This window comes from Catharus ustulatus, chromosome 3 (genome assembly GCF_009819885.2).
Source record: "Catharus ustulatus isolate bCatUst1 chromosome 3, bCatUst1.pri.v2, whole genome shotgun sequence".
Lineage (NCBI taxonomy): Eukaryota > Metazoa > Chordata > Aves > Passeriformes > Turdidae > Catharus > Catharus ustulatus.
In genome coordinates, this window is record NC_046223.1 from 31,741,410 (window position 1) to 31,764,622 (window position 23,213).

General features: G+C 39.7%; 1 protein-coding gene across 3 annotated transcripts in view; it reads right to left on the reverse strand.

Annotated features, from left to right (window-relative positions):
* GLP1R (glucagon like peptide 1 receptor) overlaps positions 1–23,213 on the reverse strand; it is an 81,600-nt gene that overhangs the window by 20,816 nt on the left and 37,571 nt on the right. For all 3 annotated transcript variants that reach the window (XM_033055950.2, XM_033055949.2, XM_033055951.2), the window contains exons 4-7: positions 10,312–10,421; positions 7,678–7,784; positions 4,144–4,297; positions 2,544–2,703 (exon numbers count right to left, since the gene is read on the reverse strand). In XM_033055950.2, coding sequence (XP_032911841.1) covers positions 2,544–2,703; positions 4,144–4,297; positions 7,678–7,784; positions 10,312–10,421 — 531 coding nt within the window. The remainder of the gene's footprint in view (positions 1–2,543; positions 2,704–4,143; positions 4,298–7,677; positions 7,785–10,311; positions 10,422–23,213) is intronic.

Consider the following 23,213-nt stretch of genomic DNA (forward strand, 5'->3'; position numbering starts at 1 on the left):
ATTAAAGGGAGGACAGGGACAAGTGACATTACAGGGGAGTCTGCTGCAGGCTGCCTGACTGGGAAGCCCTTCTGCAGACAGACAGAAGCATCAAACCCTGGTCCTCCTGGGGGACTTCAACCACTCAGATATCTGCTGGAAGGATAGCACAGCAGAGCACAAGCAATCCAGGGGTTTCCTGGATCACACTGAAAACAAATTCCTGCTCCAAGTGACAGAGGAGCCAATGAGGAGAGGTGCCATGCTGGATCTTGCTCTCACCAACAAGGAGGAACTGGTGGGGAATGTGAAGCTCAAGGGCAGCCTTGGCTGCAGTGACCATGAAATGGTGGAATCCAAGGAGCTTAGGGCAGTGAGGAGGGTGCACATTAAGATCAGAACCCTGGGATTCAGGAGAGCACCCTCCAGCATGTCTGAGAGTGATTGCACTCTTCAGTTTTAAGACATAACACCATGAAGTGACTGTTTTTGAGCAATACAGACATGAAATTTTTTTACATAAATATTAATCTAATGATGAGAAATGAGCAAGTTAAAATATTATCATGTAAGAAGATAATTCACTAATGGAACAAAGGGTCAGAATATCAAATCAGCTCTGGCAATAAAATAAATATTAGGTTTTTGTTCCAGCTTTATTTTTACAGTTGATTAACTATTTCAAAGAGCAGGATAACAGTTCAAATAGGAACCTACTGTCTCTCTTTGAAGCCTCAGCATTACACTGAGGCTATCATACAGCTCAAAAATCAAATTAAATAAAAATCTTCTGAGCATTGCATATAGCAGAAAGTCACCTGGTGAGGGACTTGAGCACCCAAGAAATGGAATCACCAGTGAAGCAGAAAGAAAGGGAAAAATCTTTGTACATTTCCACTGGTTAGAGGTGAAGCTTATCTGATATAACTAACCTGGGAGCACTGAAATAGCAGATGCTTCTGCATTTGAAGGTGGAGAATCATTGGCAAGGTTTGCGCATGCAGATACATATGGAAGAGCAAGAAACTGTACAGAAAACAATTAAATGGCATGGACAGAGCTTTTCTAGGAAGCTTGGATGAAACCCATGTATCTAGTGCCAAGTTCTTGCATTGCTGCTCATTTTCACAAACTCATCTAGAAATTCAATATATAATAGCAAAACCATCTTTGTAAAGGAAGAACAAAACCAAAATAATATCAACTCTTTCTGCCTTCTGCATTTGCAGGAGACAAACTCTAAATAGAAGTGATTTGGACCAAAAGCAACCTTACACTTTCTTATAAAACAACACAATCCCCTCGGGATTTGACTAGATATAATTTTTGTTCTAATTTCTTTTCCATTTCCTTTAATGACCTCAGTCAATGCTTCAGGATAGCTCCCCCTCCCCTTTTTTTAAAATTAAATTGAGGGTCTAATTAATTAAAACACATAGTTCAAATGTTAAACAAAATGGTGCTGCTTTTGCTGCATGCCTGACATGAAAGAATATGGAAAATAGAGAACTTTAAATAAAAGTCTCCAGCAGGAAACTGCTATTATTTGCATTAATTATTTATTCCTATTAATCTGCCAGAAAACCTTTTCTCCTTATATATCACATTTTTGTAGAATTGGGTAATTCACAATAATATGCCATTTATGTGCATTTTTCCAGTGAACTAATTTGCTAAAATATTCACCATTGAAATCCATAGAGAGATGAATAGAATCAAAGCAATTTAAATGTTCTAACTAGCATCTATGAAAGCACTTGTAGCATTTACTTGAATTTATTTTCATCTTTCCAAAAGATGGCCTGACTCCACCAAAGCGGGAGGGTAGAGAAGGGAGAGAATGCAATAAAACTACATGCAAGATCACCCCAAAAAATAGGATTAATCCCAAATTGTAATGTGTTTTCAGGTGAAGTATACATTGAAAGAATCAAAGCTTTAGCCTTTCTACAGAAGGTGACTCTTGCTCGACCACCTGATTTCAAGGCACAGTCCTTGATTCCAAACACACACATGCCCATGGCACGTGCACCCTTGACCCTTTTTTCCCAGACAATACCTCTGTGACCTGCTCTGCTCACTTAGCCAACCTGACACCTCCCTGCTAGCAGCCCCTTGTTCATCAGTCCCTTTGCATCACTCCCTCTCACGCTGTCAGAATTTCTCTACTGTTGTCCTTGCCTAGAAGCAAAGCACCATTGCTATTTCGCACCACAAGCAGTTAACATGTCTTTAAATGCAATGAGAAACTTTCAGGAGGTGAAGCAGGGCAGTCCAGAAAAGTCCACACCCAGTTGGAATCACCCATACGTAATTTGTCCTGAGAAGCAGGAAAAGTAGTTTGCCACTGGTTTGGTGAGTTTCTGCAGTGTCCCACAACCTCTGTGCCATAAGCATCCAGGAGCTGTGCCCACACCCTCCAGCCCAAAGGTAAGGGATTGGGAACAAAAATGGAATGCAGAGTGCAGGACTTGAACTGGGAAGTATTAGCACAGGCACACAAGTTTTCCAGTTGTTCCTCTGTCAGTGCAGGCACAGGAGGACAAACAGAAAAACCAACTCACCCCAGCCAATGCAGAGATAAAGGCGGAAAATCCTCTGCTCGGAGAAGACTGAAAGTACCAGCAATGTGTACAGGTACATGCCTTCCACCAGCAGCCAGTAGTAGTTTGCAGCCACACAATACTGCATCATCACAAAGACCAAACGGCAGCTGAGTGATTCCTGTGACAGAAAAAAAGCACAGCCCAAAGTAACGCAACTGAGACTGAGAATAAAAGGATACCAACTCAAAAGATTACTTCTCTTTGCTTCTCAAAAAAAGAGCTTGTTAAACTAATCACGTATGTTATTGCTGAATGGACAGAAGCCAGTAATAGGTGCTATGCGCAGCAGACAGATGTTTTCAACAACATTACTCCTAAAAAAAAAGGACATGTTCTGTATTTCCTCCTCAATAAGCAATAGATTTTATTTTGAAAAGTATGAATAAAGATGAAAAGAACAAGTGAAAGGTACTATATCAACCACAGTCAGTGAATCTTTCACTTTCCTGAACACTCTGTATTGCAGTTGAGAATTTCTCTATTAAAAAGAAAAAAGTGGATGCCATAAGGTTGACTATTTGCCAAAGCAAAGGATATTTTCACAGAATAGCAATGTTGCCCAGTGCACCCTATTTAAGTGCAAATTCTCTCATAGCTGGTAAATTACAAAGATGATCAGTAGGGCTTTAGATAAGTATGGAACCTGATTACTTAATTAATGTATCCGTCAGACCTGATGAAACCACTATTGAGTAAACAGTGTGTAAAATCATAAAGTCTACACTTTTTGGGAAGAGGAAATGACTGACAATCCAATATGAACATTTCCACACCATTTAAGATGTGCTTTACAATGTTATTTTCTGACAACTGATAAATTGCAGATGAGAAAAAAAAAATCAACCATCATACGAGATTCACTAAGTCTTCTTAGCACTTCTGCCTTAGGCAGTGTCAGAAAAGGATGGGCACTAAGGATGCATCAGGAGCGTTTGCCTGTACCACTCCATCCCTGTACTGCAGCAGCAAATGCTGCACCCGTGTTTTAGAGCCACAAGAGCTATACAGATAATAAAGCTACCTTGCTTTGAGGTTTCAAGTACATTTTGCATTCCAAATCCAAATGGGGAAGGGAACGCTTTCATCATTATTTACAAAGGAGTTATATATCCTCTCTCATCAATTAGAAGTATTTAATTAGCCTATTCCTCCAAAGCTTTTCTAACTGCTTTCAAACTTGCATTTTAATCAGATGCTTCCTTTTTTTCCTATCATCAAGAGATTATATAGAGATGCCCAAGAGCAACCAAGGTAGCTGGTGGACAAGCAGCTGACTAGATGGACAGTTCTATCACAAAAAGTTCTGGCTTAGGAAAATAAATGTCCTCCTGTCACTGCTAGAAAGAAATTAAACTGCAGCATAGATATGGCCATTGGTTTGTGTACATATATGTATGTATGCAAAAAGATCAGCTTCTTGTTCCTCTGTCTAGTGGGGACAAACTTCCCACAGGCAGAGAAATATGACAAACTAAAGAATTAAACTACCTACTGTCATGCAGACACACCACAGTGATGACTCCAATATCCTGAGAACAGCCACAGTGTCTGCCCTTACCTGGAAGGCTATAAGTCCTTCCCACTGGTACTCTTGTGTGGCTGTGCTGTACATCCACTTCACCACCGAGTCTTTAATGAAAACAGATATAGCCCGGAGGATAAAAGAGGTGAAGAGGTTCAGGTGAATGTAATTCCTTGTGCAGTGCAGATGTCTGTAAAAAGAAAAGTATAGTCACAATCCACTACCTACATAAAAGAGGCAACATCAGACACAGGACTGAGAAAGGGAACAATGAGCCCTGTAAGAAATCAGGAGGTATCAGAGGAAATCCCATCACTTGAGAATGGCTGTAGGGATTTCACACTGTCTTTGGGAAGAAAATACTATCAAGGAAAACACATTCAAAACTTCAGCCCTTAGAGCCAAAATTTGGGGAAAGGAAGAAGATAGGTGCGTTAAGAAAAAAATATTTCAAAAGCTTAAAAAGTGTAAAAATGAAGTCATTCTCAGCAGCCTTATCTGAAAGGACTAAAAAAGTCAAGTTCCACATAATGCTGAAGCTAATTGCTTCGAATTGACCCCAATGTCACTGCGCAAGTTTACCTTGGCAAAGCTCAGGACTGGTGTGCAGTGCAGCTTCTGGCTGTGCTCAAACCCACAATGAAAAAACATCCACCTGCAAATCACCCTTTGACAACAAGAGAAAAATTTGTATTCAAATTGCCTTCTGGAAGAATTGTAAATGCTTTCTGTAGAAGTAAAAGGAACAGATTTTTCACCTCTGCATTCAGAATTGAAAACAAAAAACAAGGGAAAAATCCTCTTGAATTTCAGCACCCAGCTGCAAAGACAATAAAATTGCTACTTGTCAAAAAAAAGCATGTTAAGGGATAGAAAAAGAAACTGCAGTCATGTAAATGTCATCCAATTGCAGAGCACTGCCAATATTTTACCAGCCTTATTCACAAACATTTTTCTCCCAGCTCTGCAAGGGTACACACGTTACCTCAAAGGAAGTTAGACTGGGTATGATTTTTAAGGTGCTAAAAGACAGACATAACATATGGTAATGAGCAATTATTCCAGCAAAACTTGTGCAGTATAAGTAAAACTTATACTTTAAATGTCTGGGTTTTACAGCTCTATAAATTTTGGTAGAAAAATTGACTTGGTCTGAAAGTTAGAGGTTTGCACTGAAGAACAACTTGTTTGCTATAGGTCAGATAAATTTTGTGTATCACTTCTAAATTACAATTTGTTTCAAAACTTACCTATTATTAATATTTCTGTTCCTTAAACTCAATATTTGTTTGTTGCTACCCTTCAGAACTGCTACACATTTCGATCTGATTGAAATAGTTATGTAAATTAGGCAATTGAAGAAAATAGGTTGCAAGTAGTTACTGAGTATTTTTGCCACAGGCAATGCAAGTTATTCAAATTGTTTCAGTCATGAGGTTATGGGCCTAATTCAGCTTCTACCACTGAAATTACAGACTTTCCTTCCATTTTTTGGGGAGGACGCAAAATAGACTCTAGAGAGATACTGTTTCCTCTGCTGTATCACCTTTAAAGACAAATACAAAGGCAATTCTGTAATCCAAGAACTCTAAGAGGTCCATCAGTATTTGAATGTCATTGAATTAGATTTTGATCCCTATTTGTTGAGGCTGAGCTGCTCTGGGGACATGAGCAGAGATTCCAGTCAGAATCCAGAAACTGCAAATCACAGAGGGATAAGTTCCTTATTTTATGAGATCCAGGACCTAGTTGCCCCCTGGTGAACAACTTCGACAGGTGAACACAAAGTGGATTGATAGCATAGTTTTAACAAGACTCTTGGCACCTCTGATGTTCCTGGGAACCTCACTTTCAAAATGAGAAGCACACACTTGTGTACACTTTTCCAGTCCCTGCTTCATAGTGGAAGGGAAAAATGCTAAAGCATCACCCCAAAAAGTGAGGGCATCAAAATTCCCTCTCTCATACCAGTCCTTGGTGACAAACTCGCTCTTTGTCCCCTGCCAGAAAGCATCCTTTCTTCCTTCCTTCAAAAAGTACATGCTTGTGCTCTGTAACCTTTACATCTGGGCTGCTAGATTACTCAAAAAGTGTCATTGGTAGGTGAAATAAGGAGACAACAGTTATCCTGGGAGACATTTGGAGACTTCAAGACCATCTGGTGCTTTTTCAGAAAGGTTCCCAAGTTGCACAGGTACAACACATACAAATCATAATTATCACATGGCATTCACAGAGGGTGAGCATTATCTCTGGATTTCTGCAGTCTTTTTAACACTTCTCTGATATTGTCCACGTATGCTTCTCCACTGGAAGGGGAAAAGATAATACAGTACTAAAAAAAGTATGGTTCAATGTGAGAAGGCTTGCCTCATTTTAGTTTAGGTAATTAGAAGTTAAAAGACATGACTGATCTTTGTAAATAAATAAGGAAAGAAAGGAAAGGGACTGCCTTGCTAAAAATGTAGTGGAGACACCAGACCAAATGACAAATAACTGGCAATTATAATTCTTCAGTCAGGGAAGGAAGTTCCATAAGGATCAGAGCACTGTAGGCTCCTGACTTGATTTCAAATAGGAGTACTAGGACACAGAACATTATACTTTTTTGGGAGGCAGTCTCATTAGGACATAAGAGGGATGGGACCTGGCTGTAGGGATCAGCTTCATGGAAGAGGGACTTCCTTCCCACAACAGAACAGAATCTCATCTTTGTGTTTTCTAAGTATCAGTCTCCTGTGCTCAGCACCCCCAAACTGAAGTAAAGTCTGGCTGGAATCAAAACATCTCTCACATTTACAGAGCAGGGGAAAAAAAGGATCTCTTTTAGAATCCAAAGTTGTGTTTTGGTCGGGTGGGGGTTTTTGTCTTTTATTTTTTAACCAAACACACAGAGTGCATCTTTGGCATGTGCAACCAAGAGTGTTTAAATTTTTATGTTTTGTTTAATTTGTAGGTGCAAACCTAGATGAACTCAGTATGTCACTATGGCAAGCTGACAGCAATTTATTTCACAAACTTTTCAAGTTGAAAATTAGACTCTCTTCATATTGCAAAAGAAACAACAATTTCTGAAAGTCCTCCAAAAATAAAAATTTTGTCAAAAATCCATTTCTGCACATCTTGCATGTAAGGGCTGGGATATAGGCCAGAGATTTATGCTCTGGGTAACTCCAAGCAAAGCAAGATGAAAATCTTTCTCCTAAATGTCCTTGCCCATCTCAGACTTGTGCTTCATCTGCAAGGCAAGACCATAAAGGAACACTTGCATCTCTCTCTTACCACCTCTTCCAGTGAAAATTTCATGGAAGTAAAAAAATTGCCTAACAAAATATTCCAATTTATTAAAAAGTACCTGTTCCACAGGGGTAACTGCAAAATTTTGGCAATTTTACTTGCATTTTGAGAAGGAATTATTTTAGGAAGGAACACAGAAGTACAAGAGATAGAGAGACAATGACATGATGGAAGGAGGGAAAAAATTATCAAATGTTTCTGTCAAAGTATGATATTGTCATATAGAAAAACATAAAACCTTTAGTCCACTCTCTTCAAAGCTTCACCAGTTACCTGAATCCAAGAAGAATGGCAGTTGCTATTACAAGGGCAGAGAAGGAAAGAGCATATCCAATGGTGTATATGATGGACAAATTCAGGAGTTGTTCTTCTGGTGCATCCTGAGAGCATATAAAGAAGAAAAGAAAAACAAAAAAGTGGAGGGGGCAAAGAGCTCATGGCCTTTAGTTCTTTTCTCCCAGCTACTTTCTCACTTTCTTAATGATAACCAGAAATCATTCCCCTACTTTCAAGTTTAAATGCACATGTCAAATCAGTCTTCCACTTTCCATATGCTCTAAAGAAATAAAAATTTAATCTTAATTCCTCAGCTGCTCCCAGGTGTTCGCTCAAATAGTTGGGTTTTGCAGCCTGGCTAGAAAAATAGATAATGTGACATTATTTCATAATCAAGTTGGAGAGACATGAATTACCACACAAGCAAGTCTTAAAACTGATGGCAGGAAGCACAGATACAACTCAGACCTGAAGCAAAAATGGAAGACCTAATATTTTCAGACTTGGGCACTTCAAGAAAGTCTCCTTACTGCAATGAGGGGGGTCCTCATCTACACTTCAAAGTGCAATAGTCCAGGTCCTATTTGATGATTTGGAGGCAAAGTATGCCTTGCATTCACATAGCTAAACCCATTCCTGCCCCCAAATAATCTGCCTTCTGCCTCAGCTATGCAAGCTCCTGGTAACAAACCACAGCCCAACAGCATCTCGTGACCTGGGTGTTACTGCATTGTTTGACAGGGAGCAACCTGCTGCAGATCAGAGCAGTGGGGGCTCTCTTCAGAGTCACTGAAAACATGATTATTGAGATCCTAGCTTGAAAATTCTGGCCAAAATCCGTATAGAGAAGAGAATTACTTGAAAAAGTACAGGTAGCTCTGAATTTTAAGAGTCTTGTTGCTCAGCTTTCAAGGCTCATTCATATTCACTGCTGTAGCTCATCTCTAAGCACAAATCTTTGTCTAAACAGACTCAGGGATTTTATTTCCCTTCTTCCAGTTGCTAAGTCTGCAATCGACTCCAGAGACCTATGCTGTACAAAGGAATACATTCCTTGTACTTCAAAAATTAGGCACAGTTATTCAGATGCACTTTGCACAGCCAGGAGGATTTAAGGTGAACATACAGGCTGTACCTCAGATTTGCTAGCTTAATACTTTAAAGGGAATGCAACAAAAACTGCCTTATGAAAAGGAAAAATCTCTTCAGTATCAAAGCTCAAGCAAACAACTCAAACCTGACAATTAAAACACGTACACAGATGAAAATGACACTGTACACCTAAATTTATAAAGATCCACTAACACTTTGGAATTTTTTTAGTTACATTTGTAATATAACACACAACAAACTTATAAAACAACTTATTCCCACATGCCAGATGCATAAACCAAAGTTACTATGGGGCTCTATATACATTAGCTGGAAAACCAAACTTGGCTGTTCACATTTCAGGGAGTGACACCACATACAAAGGTTTCAGATTCCAGATCAGTTCATGAAAAATTGGAGGCAGGTGCCAAATGAACAAGTGTTAGCATTAGGTATCTTACTCATTGGCATGTCCCAACACAGCTCTGGAAGAAATCACAATGGCCAACAAGGAAAAGTCAAACTACCAGGCTTACATGTAGTGTTAAGACAATGTGTTCTGGTGGTACAGCACAGAACACAAAAGGGACAAGGAATAAGGCTGCAAGTCAAACAAAAAGGTTAAAATTCACATATTTGGAGAACAGAAACTATCTCTTTTCCCATCTCCTCCTAGTCTATTTCTTCTGAAGAATGAGGCACTGAGCAATGGAAACTACAGAGGGCATAGATTCTGCAGCTCTTGGGGTTTTCATAAATTTAAACTGTTTGGAATAGGTAATGCACTGGTTCCCAGTATACCAGGACAGAGAGTGTGCACATAATTTCTGTGAGGAAAAGCATCACCCTTGGAGGTTCACAGTAGTAGTGGTATCACGTGTCATGGGAACGCACACAGTGCACTGGCTGACGCCAATGGCTGTCAAAAATCCTCTCAAAATCCCTGTGCTCTCCTTCATTGAGTGCCAGGCATCTCAGCTCCCTGCAGAGCAAAAAGCACGAGGGCAAGAAAATAGCACTGACCAGCCTAATTCCATCGCCCACAGAAAATGAAGGTATAAAGAAAAAAAAAACTTTAAACAACAATAAAAAAAAGGGCAGGGACTGCCCCATGCCCAAAGGTGGAAAAGCAAATATCCTTCAGTTCAGTTCATCTTAATCACCTTAATAGCTGCTAACAAGACAGAGCAAATGGTCTCTATTACAATGACGTGACAATGGAAAAAAGGCAAAGGAATAACTGTAGGTTGCTCCTGCAGTTGAGCTCCTTGCACTGCACCACAGCTGGGATGACCTGAGTCACTTCTCCTGGCTCTCACGTACATTTAAACGTGCTCTCCTCTACCCTCCATCTTCCCTTTGTTGAAGGAGAGAGACCTGATGTCCCTTACCATTAGGCTCACTGACCTGAGGCAGTCAAGATTACTTTGACAGGACAAAAATGCGTGCACATCAACAACTATTTTTTTCCCCCTCTCTTCTGCTTTGTCCTAAACAACAGCAGCAAGGGGGTGGGGGGGAAATGGGAAAAACTCTTACCTGGTCAGAGGGCTCACACTCAGACAGGTTCCTCCAGGGCAGGGTCGAATTCTCCTTCAGCAGCCAGGTCCCCTCCAAGGTGCAGAAGCGGTACACCTGTCCATGCAGCACTGCCAGGAGCAAAGTGAGCCACAGGGTGAGCGGGAGGAGAGCCTGCTCGAACGAGGGCAAGCTCACAGACCATCTCCACATAACCCTCCTGGCTGGAGGGGGCAGCTGCAGCACGGCAGGGGAAGTGCTGCACCTGCTCCCTGCCTGCTCCCAACACTCTGCTCCTTGTGCTCAGGGCCCTGGAGCACCTGCCCAGGTATCAGAGGGCACCAGGACATGTTCCAGGACAGTTGCTGGCTGTTCCACAGTAACAAGAGGCTGAAATAATAGCTGCCATTTTTGTGCGGATTCTACAACATGCATAAAATTCCAGCTCACTAGAATATCAGATTTTGAAGCATACAAATTGTAGGAATGTTAAGCTTCAGCTACAGATTTTACATGGAAAAGAAGGTGCAGAAAGACTAAATGTGCTTTTTTGCTTTTCTGAACGCACGCAGACCCAGAGAAACCTCAGAGCAGGTACACTAACACAAGCTTCCCAAAATGTAAATGCTTATACAAACATCTGTGCTAAAAAATGAAGCCATCAATCTTTTCATAAACTACCTATGTGCTCTTTCTATTCCCTCTGTCTACATGTTTAAATAACAAAATTAGCAATAAAGTAAATACCTTTCTGGAGCAGTTAGCTGCTTGATCTTGTAAAAGCAAGTACATTGAAATGGCTCCTAACAAAATTATGTCAGACTGAAGCTCCAAAAGAAAAAGTGCAAAGGGAAAGCACCACTCAGTCATAGTGTATGACAAGAAACTCCCTCTGTAGGGTCTGGAGTACTGGGGAAATCTAACAACTTAAACAGTTGTACACATAAGCAACCTGGAAGTGTCCTTGTATGAGCTGCTTTGCAAAGAAAATTTCTCACTAATCATGTTTTTGACCCAGTAACCTAACCTACTCTACGTAACAAAGCTACCCCTCAAAAAGCAATGCTGGGTCAGCCCCTCAACCAGGGTTAGCCTCTACCCAGACGATGCTTGGAAAAATAGACTTACAGTATTCTGGGGTATAAGAAGCTGAGTTAGGATTCAGTTCTACAGGGGCATTGAAATACCTCCCAATTACAGCTTTTGCTCAAACCCAGCCTTGCCTGCTGCAACCTCATCTTGTTGTCAACTCGCTCATTACTGCAAATTAGAATCATTAGAATTTAGCATTTCCATTCAATGGGAAAACTTTAAAACTTATTTGAAATTCCAACAACCCAGGAGGTTATTTGCATGTTAGCTGACAACTGGTAATCTGTTTGATAATTGTCAGCAGCAGACAAGTAGTAGGCACTCTAAGTAATAAATGTTTTAATAAAAACAATATAGACATTAATATTCTAATAAGCCATTTTTAATGGGTATACTAAATGGTACCTGATAATGGTTCTGGTAGGCAGAAAAGAAGGTGCAGGTTTTGTAATTGCTATACTGAATATACCAGTAAGAGATAATACAAAGATGATATAAAAATTAAGTTATGCTTGTGGAGGTTTTTTCTTATTATTAAGGGTATCTGTTCACATGAGAACAGAAGGAGAGATTAGGTACAGCAGCTGCAACACACATTCACAGCCACTAACTGCACCTGCTCTCATTATCTACTGCCAGTGACAACCACTTCCTTAGGTCAGGATATTCTGGAGAAGAAAAGGCTCCAAGGAAATCTTACAGCACCCTTACAGATGCTGATGGGGGCTACAAGAAAGCTGGAGAGCAGAATCTAGATTAGCTATTAGAAATAAATTCATTGTAAAGGTGGTGAGTCACTGCAACACATTATGCTGAGAGGCTAAGGATGATCCCTGGAAGAGTTCAAAGATCAGGATGGATGGGACTTTGAGCAACCTGGCCTAGTGGAAGACATCCCAGTCCAGGGCATGGTGGTGTGAACTAGATGATCTTTCAGGTCTCTCCCAACCCAACTGCTCTATGATTCTATGAAAATATTAAGGATCTTACACAACATTCCCACTCCCCCTAAGGATTAGTAGTCGGCAACTTGAAGTAAGCCATTCAAAACACCCATGCAAAAGCAGCCCTAGGAATCAGTAAATGTTGTATATTTGGAGACAATGAATGTGAAATGCAGGAGGTGTAAGTCTACAGGGTCACAGGACTAGGAAATTTTGTCTGACTGCCATTAGATGAGCTCTAACCAAGTATTACAAAACAAAATTATTATGAGGAATAATATCTGAAAACAAGTGATTTGACTATATTCCTGAAAAAAAAAAAAAGGAAAAAAACCCCTTCCTGCTAAAGGAGAATTAATTAAAAAACAAGCAAACAAAAAACCCCAAACCTCATCATTATTTCATCTTTTCTGAAACTCTGTGAATTTCCCCCCTCTGCCAGTATTTCTTAGTGACAAGGTCTAATTGGGATGAACGCTTAGCTTCAATATATATATTTTCTCTCCCAATCATCATGACACACTTTAATTTTCTTTTTATTGATAACACTTTTTAAATAATGAAGAGGAAAATCTAGTGTATCCTGAAGCCTGGCATATATCAGAGAATTGAAAGGTTTACTGTAAACGAAACATGGAATTGGCTATCAGACAGACAAGGCAATTCATTTAGATATGAAGAAAAAAATAACATAATACTATTACACTGGACAGGAACATTCCTGCCACATCTAGGAGGCACAAATGCTCAAAGTGGATGGTTCTTACGGACTTCTAGGTAGTCACGTGCCAGCTGGGCACATAGACTCACTGATTGCAAAAACAGTGAGTGATCAGTGCAAGACTCAGAGGCAACTGAAGACCAGCTGGGCTATCTGTACCCAGGAGGAGCATTTAAAATGTAAAAGAATAAATCAAACAAATTCCAAATAGATGAGACTGCACATCACAATGTGAAAGCGCAAACATTTGGTCTATGGAATAATTTATTAACCAAAATGCTTATGAGATGGAAAAAATAGAAAACTTCCACTTTGAGGTACTATTGGGATTCTAGCTGATACATGGGACAATGCTCATGAGAGTTGAGAGAGTGCAGAAAGCAGGACATGAAAATAACACAGGGCTGATGCACTGCAGGCAGCCAGTTACTCTCAAATGTGAAAAGTCTCACTGTTGTGATAATGGAACGCTTTCAGTAATGTGTCAGACTTTCCATTACCCACACAGCATCACTCTGTGGAGCTGTGAAGGGCTTAGAAATGGATAAACACAACACACATGAGACCCTTCATGCCCTGCAGCTTGGCCCATCCAACACCAGCACCATGCAGGGTCTCCCAGACAAACCCAGCCCAGGGGTGCAGGCACCTTCAAACATTGTGTGAGGTGTGCCTTTGAAACACAGCCCTCCCAAACTGCATCAGCCCATGGTCATTCCTGCTTTCTCCATTCCCAGAAGCAGAAGGCAAACAGCCTCCAGCTACTCTTCTGGGCAACAGGCCCAGTCACAGGCAGCCACCTGCCTCTGCCCAAACACAAAAAAAGACTGCTAATGACTGACAGCTCAGAAGAGATTCACCTGAGCTGAATGCTCTGCCCCAGTCTTGCCTCAGTGACATAAGGGACAGAGTAAAGCCTTTGAAAACACCAGAAAATCTACTCTGGTCTTTCTCCAAAATAACCAATAAAACCCTGGAGACTTTAGATCTTCTCATTTACAAAATTCCTCTTTGCTTACTGAAAGCAGTTCTAACAAAGTTCAAGGAATACACTAGCCTTTAATCAGGAATGTTTTGACTCAAGAATTGCAAGTGTCTTACCATTCTTACTGCTCAGAGGAAAGCACGTGGTTTGCAATAAAGTTACCTAAAAATGTTTTAAAACTATTTTTTCACATATACTTTTTATGACTTTCTCTGGTCTTGGCTTAAGGTGGTGGAAATCTTCAACCTTCTAAAGAGATAAAGGGATAGCATGTGTACAGATTCTGTCTTTGCTGAGACCCTGGTCCAAAGCTCACTGGGAACCACATTTCCTGCAACTTTCATGTGATGCCACTGCTGAAAAGAATATCAGTTATTAATAGACACTGAGGCAAACTAACAGTGACATGCTCGGAGGTGACCTGTATGCCATGACAGAAAGAAGGCACCCACACAGCTTCCACCGCAGCTGCTGAACAATTTCAGCTTCTTGCTTGCAGGTGGTTTACTCAGAGGCAATTCACATTTGTCCATGGCTGAATTCTGCAGTGACTCAGGCTCTCTCACCTTTAATGCAGTCAAAACACCAAGCATACACAGACCAGCATCAGTTCTAACAGACCAGAATGACAAACAATATTTTTTTAAAGTTTCAGGGTGGTTCTTGCCTCCTTGCTATCCTGCAATACCTTTTTCCTGTGCTATTATGTTTTGTTACCATACAGTCAATGTTTCAAACCATTCCACTATATTCTAGAATTGGCTATCATCCTCTGAAAATAAACAAATCCACATCCAGTGCATAGGGAATCTGATTTTATTTACTTTTTAATTTAAGTGCAAAAAGTTGCAAAAACCTTTGGAACAGTAGCTTAATGGCAGGAGTTTATTTGAAGAGTGTCAATCACACTTCATTGTAATTACATGTTAAAACGTGGACTGATACCCAAAACTCATTCTCTGTAAACTGATAAAAGGTAGAGAGTTAGCACTGAAGCAAATAACATATATCTACTGAACCTGTAAATCAAATCCCAGAAGTAGCTGAATACTTTTACTTATGGACAGCATGGGCAAAAAACTCACAGGCTTTTCCTTACTAGAAATAAAAAAATCAAATGTCTTCTCTATTTGAAACAGCCAACCTCATCTGCATTTTACAACATCAGGGTGTCAAGGTCAGTGTGACATTACTCACCCAACTGTCCCTGAGGATAAACTGGAACATTATTCATTGTAAAAATAAATTACAGCATGTCCTAGCCAATCAATTCTATTCAGGCAGAGAGAGGAGAGAATGAGAAGAACAAGACTGCAGTTTTGTCTGTCTGCTCTGTGTCAAGCATTATAGACCTGTCCTCTGTTAACATCCATTCTCTACTTCCACCAGGGGACTTGCTTTGGAAAAGGTAACAATTTTCTCCATAAAGCAGGGAATCTGCAGTAGAGAGTATCACTACAGTCTTCAAGACAGACTGGCTTATTCCTGAAATGAGCAACCTGCCCTTTGATGGGGAGAACAACTTAACAGAACTCAGGAGGTTGCACTCCCATCAGCAGTTCTGTTGAGCTATCACTTTCTGTGACTTGGGCAATGCTCTCCTAAAAGGAATCACTCTTGGCTGTAAAAGCTACCACTAAGTGTCACTCAGCCCCAACCCTGGTGCTGCTTTCTGCAAAGGCATCCTAAACCCAGGATTCATGCCTAGGAGCTTGCAGCTAAAAACATGACATAAGGGAACAGCCTGATCCTGCAGCCTCCAGGGAGCTGGAAGAGCCCCAGCCTGCACCACTGTCCAAGAACCACATTTATCAAAATGCTCCTTTGTGCTGGGCTTACCGCCACATCATCTGAAATTATATTACCTCAACAGGCAGTTTAACTACAGGTACTTTATTTAGTATTCTTTCCCACCATTCCTCTTCCCTCATAATATATTAGTCATCTCAACTTCTTTGCTTTTGTAATAACGAAAAGAAAAAAAACCCAAGACTGTGCTTGCTCATTTGGACCTTCCCTTGTACCATGTAAAGGTGGCTGTTAGGTGGGTGCAAGCTCACTGTCTCTTGGTAGAAGTGCGAAAGCATTTACTTTCTTTTTCCTCATGTTACTCTTCTTCCTTGCAATGCTTTGGGTTTTTTTAATTGAAAAAGGCTGGAGGGGTTCTTGGATCTTCCAAGCCAGCAGCTAGTTATGAGGAACATTCACAATAGGGATGCTTGAGTCTGTTTCCCCACCTCTCACCCAAAGCACCAGAACTTGAAGTGACACTCGACATGACTTATGCAGACATAAAAGATACCTTCACATGGTGCAAGGGAAGATCCAACCAAGCACAGGCCATGCCACAGACTGCACAGACAGCCCTGCATGTCCCAGTGCCAGAATCCTCTGCTGTGCTATCAAAAGCACAAAGTCACAGACACTGCAGATGGAGGTGATGCTGTTTGGTATCACCCAAGGAATACTGCCTGCATGTAAGTTCTTATTTAAAAGCATTCCTTTTGAAATTACATTAACACAGCAGCACTAAAGATTCAAGAATTAGGAAGTGTTAAGCTAAAGTTACTTATATGAGGTCTAGCTCCATCCAATAACATTGTTTCTACATACAGTCATTTTTTTCACAACAGAACCCATGATTTTATTCAGGACACAGAACAGAGGGAGATAACTTAATATGAAATTACTCATTCTTACTGCAATGAGATGCAAGCCATATTTAAGCAGACTGAATCAAGTCTATACCAGATATCACATTTTCTTATTTGTATAGTCCATTCAAGGACTACCAACAATTCAGCTCCCCAGAAGACTAAAGGCTATTAGCTCATATGCATAAAGAGATGACAAAAAATAAAGACCATATTTTGGTAACATAATAAAGTCACATTTATACAAAAAGAAAATCATGCAGCCACAAAATTTATTCTGCATGGGCATATGCCATTCTCCTAGTGCAGAGATCATCCTTGCCAGCTCTGCAATATCTTGCCTCACTCAACACAAACTTCCCCAGTTAATGAGGCAATGATCCTGCAGAGAAGAGCCCCCTTTACTACATCTCACACACAAATCTATTCTTCATACTGAAGGAGTAAGGTCTGTGAAAAAGAAAATAATCACAGACCACAGCTTCAGAATCAAAAACTACTTGCATAATGGTGGCCAGTAAAGATTAAGGAAGCAAAGAAGACCATACCAAATCAAAGTATTCCTTAAGTCACAAATTTATACATCACTGGGTATGAGTTAGTATCTCAAAAATTAAAATAGCTTTCTGGAAAAGAAAATTGTTTTTAACAGAGCATTACCCTAAAAGGAGCTATACCCTCCAAGCATTTAATTTGAGGAACTTGTATTAAGAAAGGGCTACCATTAACTATGCTAGACAACACTGACACTTCACATAACTTTTTGAAATAAACTAACAAAAATAAAATCATTAAAGTGCATACATGCATGTAGGCATCAGGTTTAATAGAGAGTGTTTATGAACTATAAAATATGTGTGAATTAATGCAATAAAAGAAGGCAACCTACAAAAAACAAGTATTTATGATAATGGTACAGCTTTGTCAACATTTGGTAAGGTACCAAAAAGTACCATTAAAAGTTTTGTTCAGAATAAATAAAAGTGGATCAGAATACATTTATTGCAACAACAAACGTGATTGGAAGTTTAATGCAAAAATAAACTTGTAAAAATGCTGTTAAGAGGTTTTGTGTTTTTAAATTATTGGATCAGCTAATGCAATTAATAGAAGCCATCCTATAAGGCAATATCAAAATGATGCAAAAAAAAAAATAAATCTTGCAGTAAAGTTCTCTTAAAAGGCTGCAAACCACACAACTAAAGTCTTCCCAGGGCAGAGGAACGGATCTATTTTACTATGCCCATATTCCAAGGCCTTATAAAATAAACAAAAAACCCCTCAAAGCAAGCTAAAAAGAAAGGAAAAAATTAGACAAATCATTAGCATAAGCTTGCTGAGCTAAAGCAAGCAAAAAAAAAAAAAAATTGAGAAAAGACAACAGATAACTAGTATGTTAAATATGCACAACCAGGAGGGAGAGGGATGTACACATGCAAATAAACACTGGTTGGTTGATGCCTTCTGCACAAAATAAAAAGTTCCAGAACATGGAGGCTGAAACAAATGCCAGGTGCTGCAAGCAAACTACCAGTCTTGGCAACATGAGAATTAGTGGTATTTGGTTATGTGCAAAAATAATGGTATAAAGAACCACTGATTAAATAATCCTAAATTTATCATCTCTCGCAAGACAGTTATAAAGATCATCCAAAAAATCCCGAACGATAGGAAGCTTTCAGCACAGACACCTGCAAAATAGATCATAAAATTGATCTCAAGCTATCAAACTTCATTTAGAGCTATACATAGAACTACAATTCCACAAAAATTAGCCACTATCTACACAAAATAATGTGGATACTTCAAAGCAGAACAAATGAAATAAAGCATCTCATCCATTTTAAAGACTGAAGACACACCATTCTTCTCTCCTCTAACTGCATTTCTCTCCTTGGTTCTCCATTGCAGGTTCATTCCTTCAACCCTTCTTGTTGCTGCAACATTTATCTCTATGCTGCTGCTGTACCTTTGCACTGTTGCCTCCCTCCCTGCCACACTCTCCAATTTCTCTCTCAGCTCCTACTCAGAGTTGCCATTTCCTGAAACCACCATAATTAAAACTGCATCCTAACTCCAGCTTCTCATCTCCCTTCTCTCCAGTCTATTCCTCAGACTTCCTCATCATACTCCAAGCTCCTCATGCTCCAGCCAAGCAGTAAAGAGGGGCAAAATCAGTGAAGAACATCTGCTCTCAGATCTAGACCTACTCCAGCCAACAAGGCCACAAGAAGCCCTGCTCAGACTGTGCACCAAAAGCACATCTGGCCTCAACAGTCACATCTCAGGAGAAAGGAGCACTACTCCACACTGATACGTATGTACAAACAAAGCACACATAAGGAATTCATCCCCACAAGCAGCAAGAGACATCTCACCAGTAACACAGCAGCCACATTTTTCCCTCATCCATATGCTAAAATACAGAATGAGATTTTGACAGAACATTCTTGGAAAATATCAGCCTTAAAATAGAGTTCTAATTTGTTGAATCTCATCATGCCAAATACTATAAATCCATAAGATGCTAAATACAAGTTCTTACAAAAAATAGATTTAAAAAAAAGGACCAGGTAATTTTATTATGGAAACCACCATCTTTTCTGTCAGTAGTAACTGGAGGTTACTGAAGCTGCAGGTATGTCTGGATTTACCTTTCCTTTACAAAGTCTTTCTTTACATCAATCTCAATGATTCCTACTCTCCAACCCAAAGCTGGGACCTATCCCTGATCTAAAAATCAGGATCTCTTATACCCTTATATGGGTAATTTTCACCAAGTTTTCAATTTCATTTTAACTTCCATTCAACTTTCATTGCTTAAGAGGTATTTGAATGGACATAAAATCCCTTTGACTTAAACTTTTCCAGCCAAGGAGCAATCCCTTCCTTTGTATATTTACTGCCAATGATACCTCACATTTAAAATAACTTAGAGAGGCCCACTGTCATTAATCAGTCACACCAATGCAATGTTTTCCACATTTTATCCATGCTTTCATTCTGTTTAAAGAATTGTTGGTGCCCTGCTTCATTAAGCTCCAGGGCCATTACCAGGCAGTTTTTGCGTATGTCAGTTTTTTGCCTTCAGAGGAAATTTGACAATGAACACTTGATCCTTTCCTTGCCTAATTCATTTCTGCTCATTCCAATTGTCAAAAAGTAAATTAGAACCAGAAAGTCATATGAGTCTGACCAGGCATCAACCAAAATTATTTTTGTCATCAAACAAGTAATGTACCAAAGTTGTCTCACAAACATTGCCTAGAAAAGCTTTATTCTTATCCAAAGAAAAATTAAAGTGATATATGGGAATCCTAACAGTTAACATTTGGAGCATGTTTGAGGAGGATTAGACACTTTCAAAATTCATAGCAGGGACCTGGGTCTCTTAGGGAAAATCTAATCTATGACAAAACTCTCAAGGGGAAAGTCACCAATAAAATATGCAAGAAGAAAAATACTGCTAAACAAATAAAACTGTGTGCACGATTAAAAAATGTAATCCTTGTAAAGATCAACATATTTTCAAGTTAAAGTTGCATATGTGAAATGGCATGAAAGGGAGGATGTTCTATTATAATTAGACTTACATTCAGGCATCTTTTAAGTCAGTCTACAATTTTTTGCAGGACTACTCTGTCAAATGAAAATATTATAGAAGATTCAACCACAGAGTTGCTAACTTAAAGAGGCAGAGGCTCAGCTGCCTTTACATAAAGCATTTACTTATATATACATACACATATATACATAGATGGAGTTGTATCTTACCAAAATTTAACTGAGGATATTGGAAAAAAGTTTTAAGACTACTATCATATCAGAAGCATGTCTATTATGTGAGAGGACACACGTAGGTTGAATGTGAGAGGAGTCTTTCCCATCACCCAAGGTAAAGTGCCAGGAATTCCTGAAAATAAGTGAGTTGTGTGGGCAAGCTGCTCTCTGCCTATGCCATTTTGAAATCAAGCATTCTTATCACATCTTCTGGGACTTGGAGCAGGGGGACCCAAAATAATCAAAATTTTACTAATTATCAACATTTAAGTAAGCTGAAAGTTAATCTGTTTTCATCAAGGCATTTAATTATGCAGCACACAAAACCACTATTGTTTATTTGGACTCTTAATTAGTTCCATTTACTCCTTGTCCACAGCAACTAAAAACTGCAAGTTCTTAGGTGTAAGTAACCCAAAGAAAGGTTTGACCTCCTCTGTTTAAGAGTGCACTGGTACAGAAAACAAATAAAAGCCAGTAAACAGTAACTTCAGTCATGCAGGTATGTAATGAGAGTACAGATAATTGTAGAGCTCAAACATATCTAGCTACCTGCTAGACTATTATGGGCAAGGCACAGAGGCAGTCCAGTTGTTCCTTGCAGCTGGGTCTAATGGTGTTCATTTCTCAGTGAAAGGCGCTACCCCGGCCAGATCAGCTGAACCAAAACGTCTCAAGCACTCACAAAACGAAGCTCAGCTATCTCTCTTCTGAGGTGTGCCTTGACATCCTTGACAGTGCATTTCAAGGAATTACTTCACACAAAAACATGATACAGTTATAACTAAAAAATTTCTGGAAAACATACAGTCCTGCCAACTGCTCCAACTCCCACAGACATAGCAAGCTGATATCCAACAGCAGGCTTGTAGAGCAGTGCAAAACCCATAATTCTTCCTAGAAGGTCTCAGGTGACCAGATCTATACCTGACATATGAGCCTCATGCTTCCATCACACATGTACATTTTAGTGTCTGGCCATATGCAAAGTCTCCTGTTCTATAACACATTTTATGCATTTTGGTTTCAACAGAAGAGGAATCACAGCAGAGAGCTTTTCATTGTCCCCACAGAACGGCACATCTCAGCCCAGCTGAAGGTCATAAACCACTGCTCTATTATAATACCTCAATCTGAAGTTAAGCAGCAGTTTATTAAAAAAGCTGTTTCTTTTGCTTAAGCAAAATTGATAAAAATGGAGAATGGTATTGCCACATGGCCCAAAATAAATGCATGTTAATAACATCTGTTAATGATATTAAAAACTATTTCTGTCAACAGCCCCTATATCTACCCTTGAGATGAGCAACATATGTTTGAGAGTTCTCTGGTATACTACCAGATGGAGACTGACAAACAGAGGCAGAGGGGAACTTGAAAGACTAAGATATTTTTTATTATTACTTTAAGCAAACTGAAATTGCCAATTAGCTTGAGACAGCTTCTGGTGCAAGGAAACATAAATTTTGAATTGCTTACAATTCAAAATTAGGTTAGCAAATGCAAGCATATTTTTCACTGAAAAAAGGTCACATCCCTTTTCAGCACTACAGAGAAATTTCTGGAAGCTTGGTTTTATTAACGCAAAGAAGGGAAGAAATTTAATAAAAGTCTAATCATCTTCAGAGGATCCAATATTTGACGTGAAATTTATTTTCTTGCACGCAACAAGACAAGCAGGTACTTTAACCACGCACTCACAAAGACATCTGCTGTCTTGGTTTTAAAAGACCATCTCAAACTGTGAAGCTGGATGATTAAACAAAAACTGAGAGATTAAACTAGACAAGGTTTAACTTGTACCTTGAACCAAATGTTCCTGCCATGCATGCAACTTCAAAAACCGTCTGTAGGAGAACTCTCACACAGATGCTGCTATTTTATGCTGGTTCCTTGGCTGTGGTTTTCCACAGAGCCCTCTAGAAAGCAACAGAGTTTCTTTTGGTCTGCTTTGCATAGGCTATATTAGAGTTTCACCATCACAGCACTGCTATTCATAGGAGGTTTCACAAACAAAAAAAATCAAACATTTTTTTAATGCTTTTGCTTCTTGCTGGCACTATGGCACGCTGTCCCCAAACTCCCTCCCCCTCTAAGTTTGAACAGTGTGCAAACACAGGCAATTCATGGAAAGAGCAGAGCACAAGGACACTGGATTTAATCCTGCGGGACAGCAGATGCCTTGGGAGTGCAGATTCCTGAACACCAGCCCTGAATGACTGTGTTTGATAGCAAGGGGCTGAGGGAGGTACTAAATCACACTTAAGAAGAGTTTAGCTGCAGAAGCTTTTCCAAAGGCCCAGGCACTCCAGCAGCAGTGACACAAAATCCTGCTGAGGCAGAAGTCTACATGTGATTGTCACCTGGGTCACAGTTCTGTATGCCACAGACCAAAGCACTCATGGCAGCACCTTGACAAACAAAACAAGGTTCTGGTTCCTTTCTCAGCCCTTCTCCTTGTTAGGCACAACAATCACAGATGAATTTAGTTTGGGATCAGATGGATTCATTTCAGCACTTTTGGTTTTTCTGCTTGTGTAGCAGGGAATGGAATCTGCAATATTGCTGTACATGATAATATTACAATTGTGCAATTGTGTAAGTACAATTACAGCTCTTGGGAAAAGAAAGGCACCACTTAAGAAGGAAGGTATCAATTCATGATTTAAGCAACAGCCAGGACTAACTTAGAGACTAATGCTGGGTGGGGACTGTGCAGATAATATCCATGATCTCTGCTGCACCTC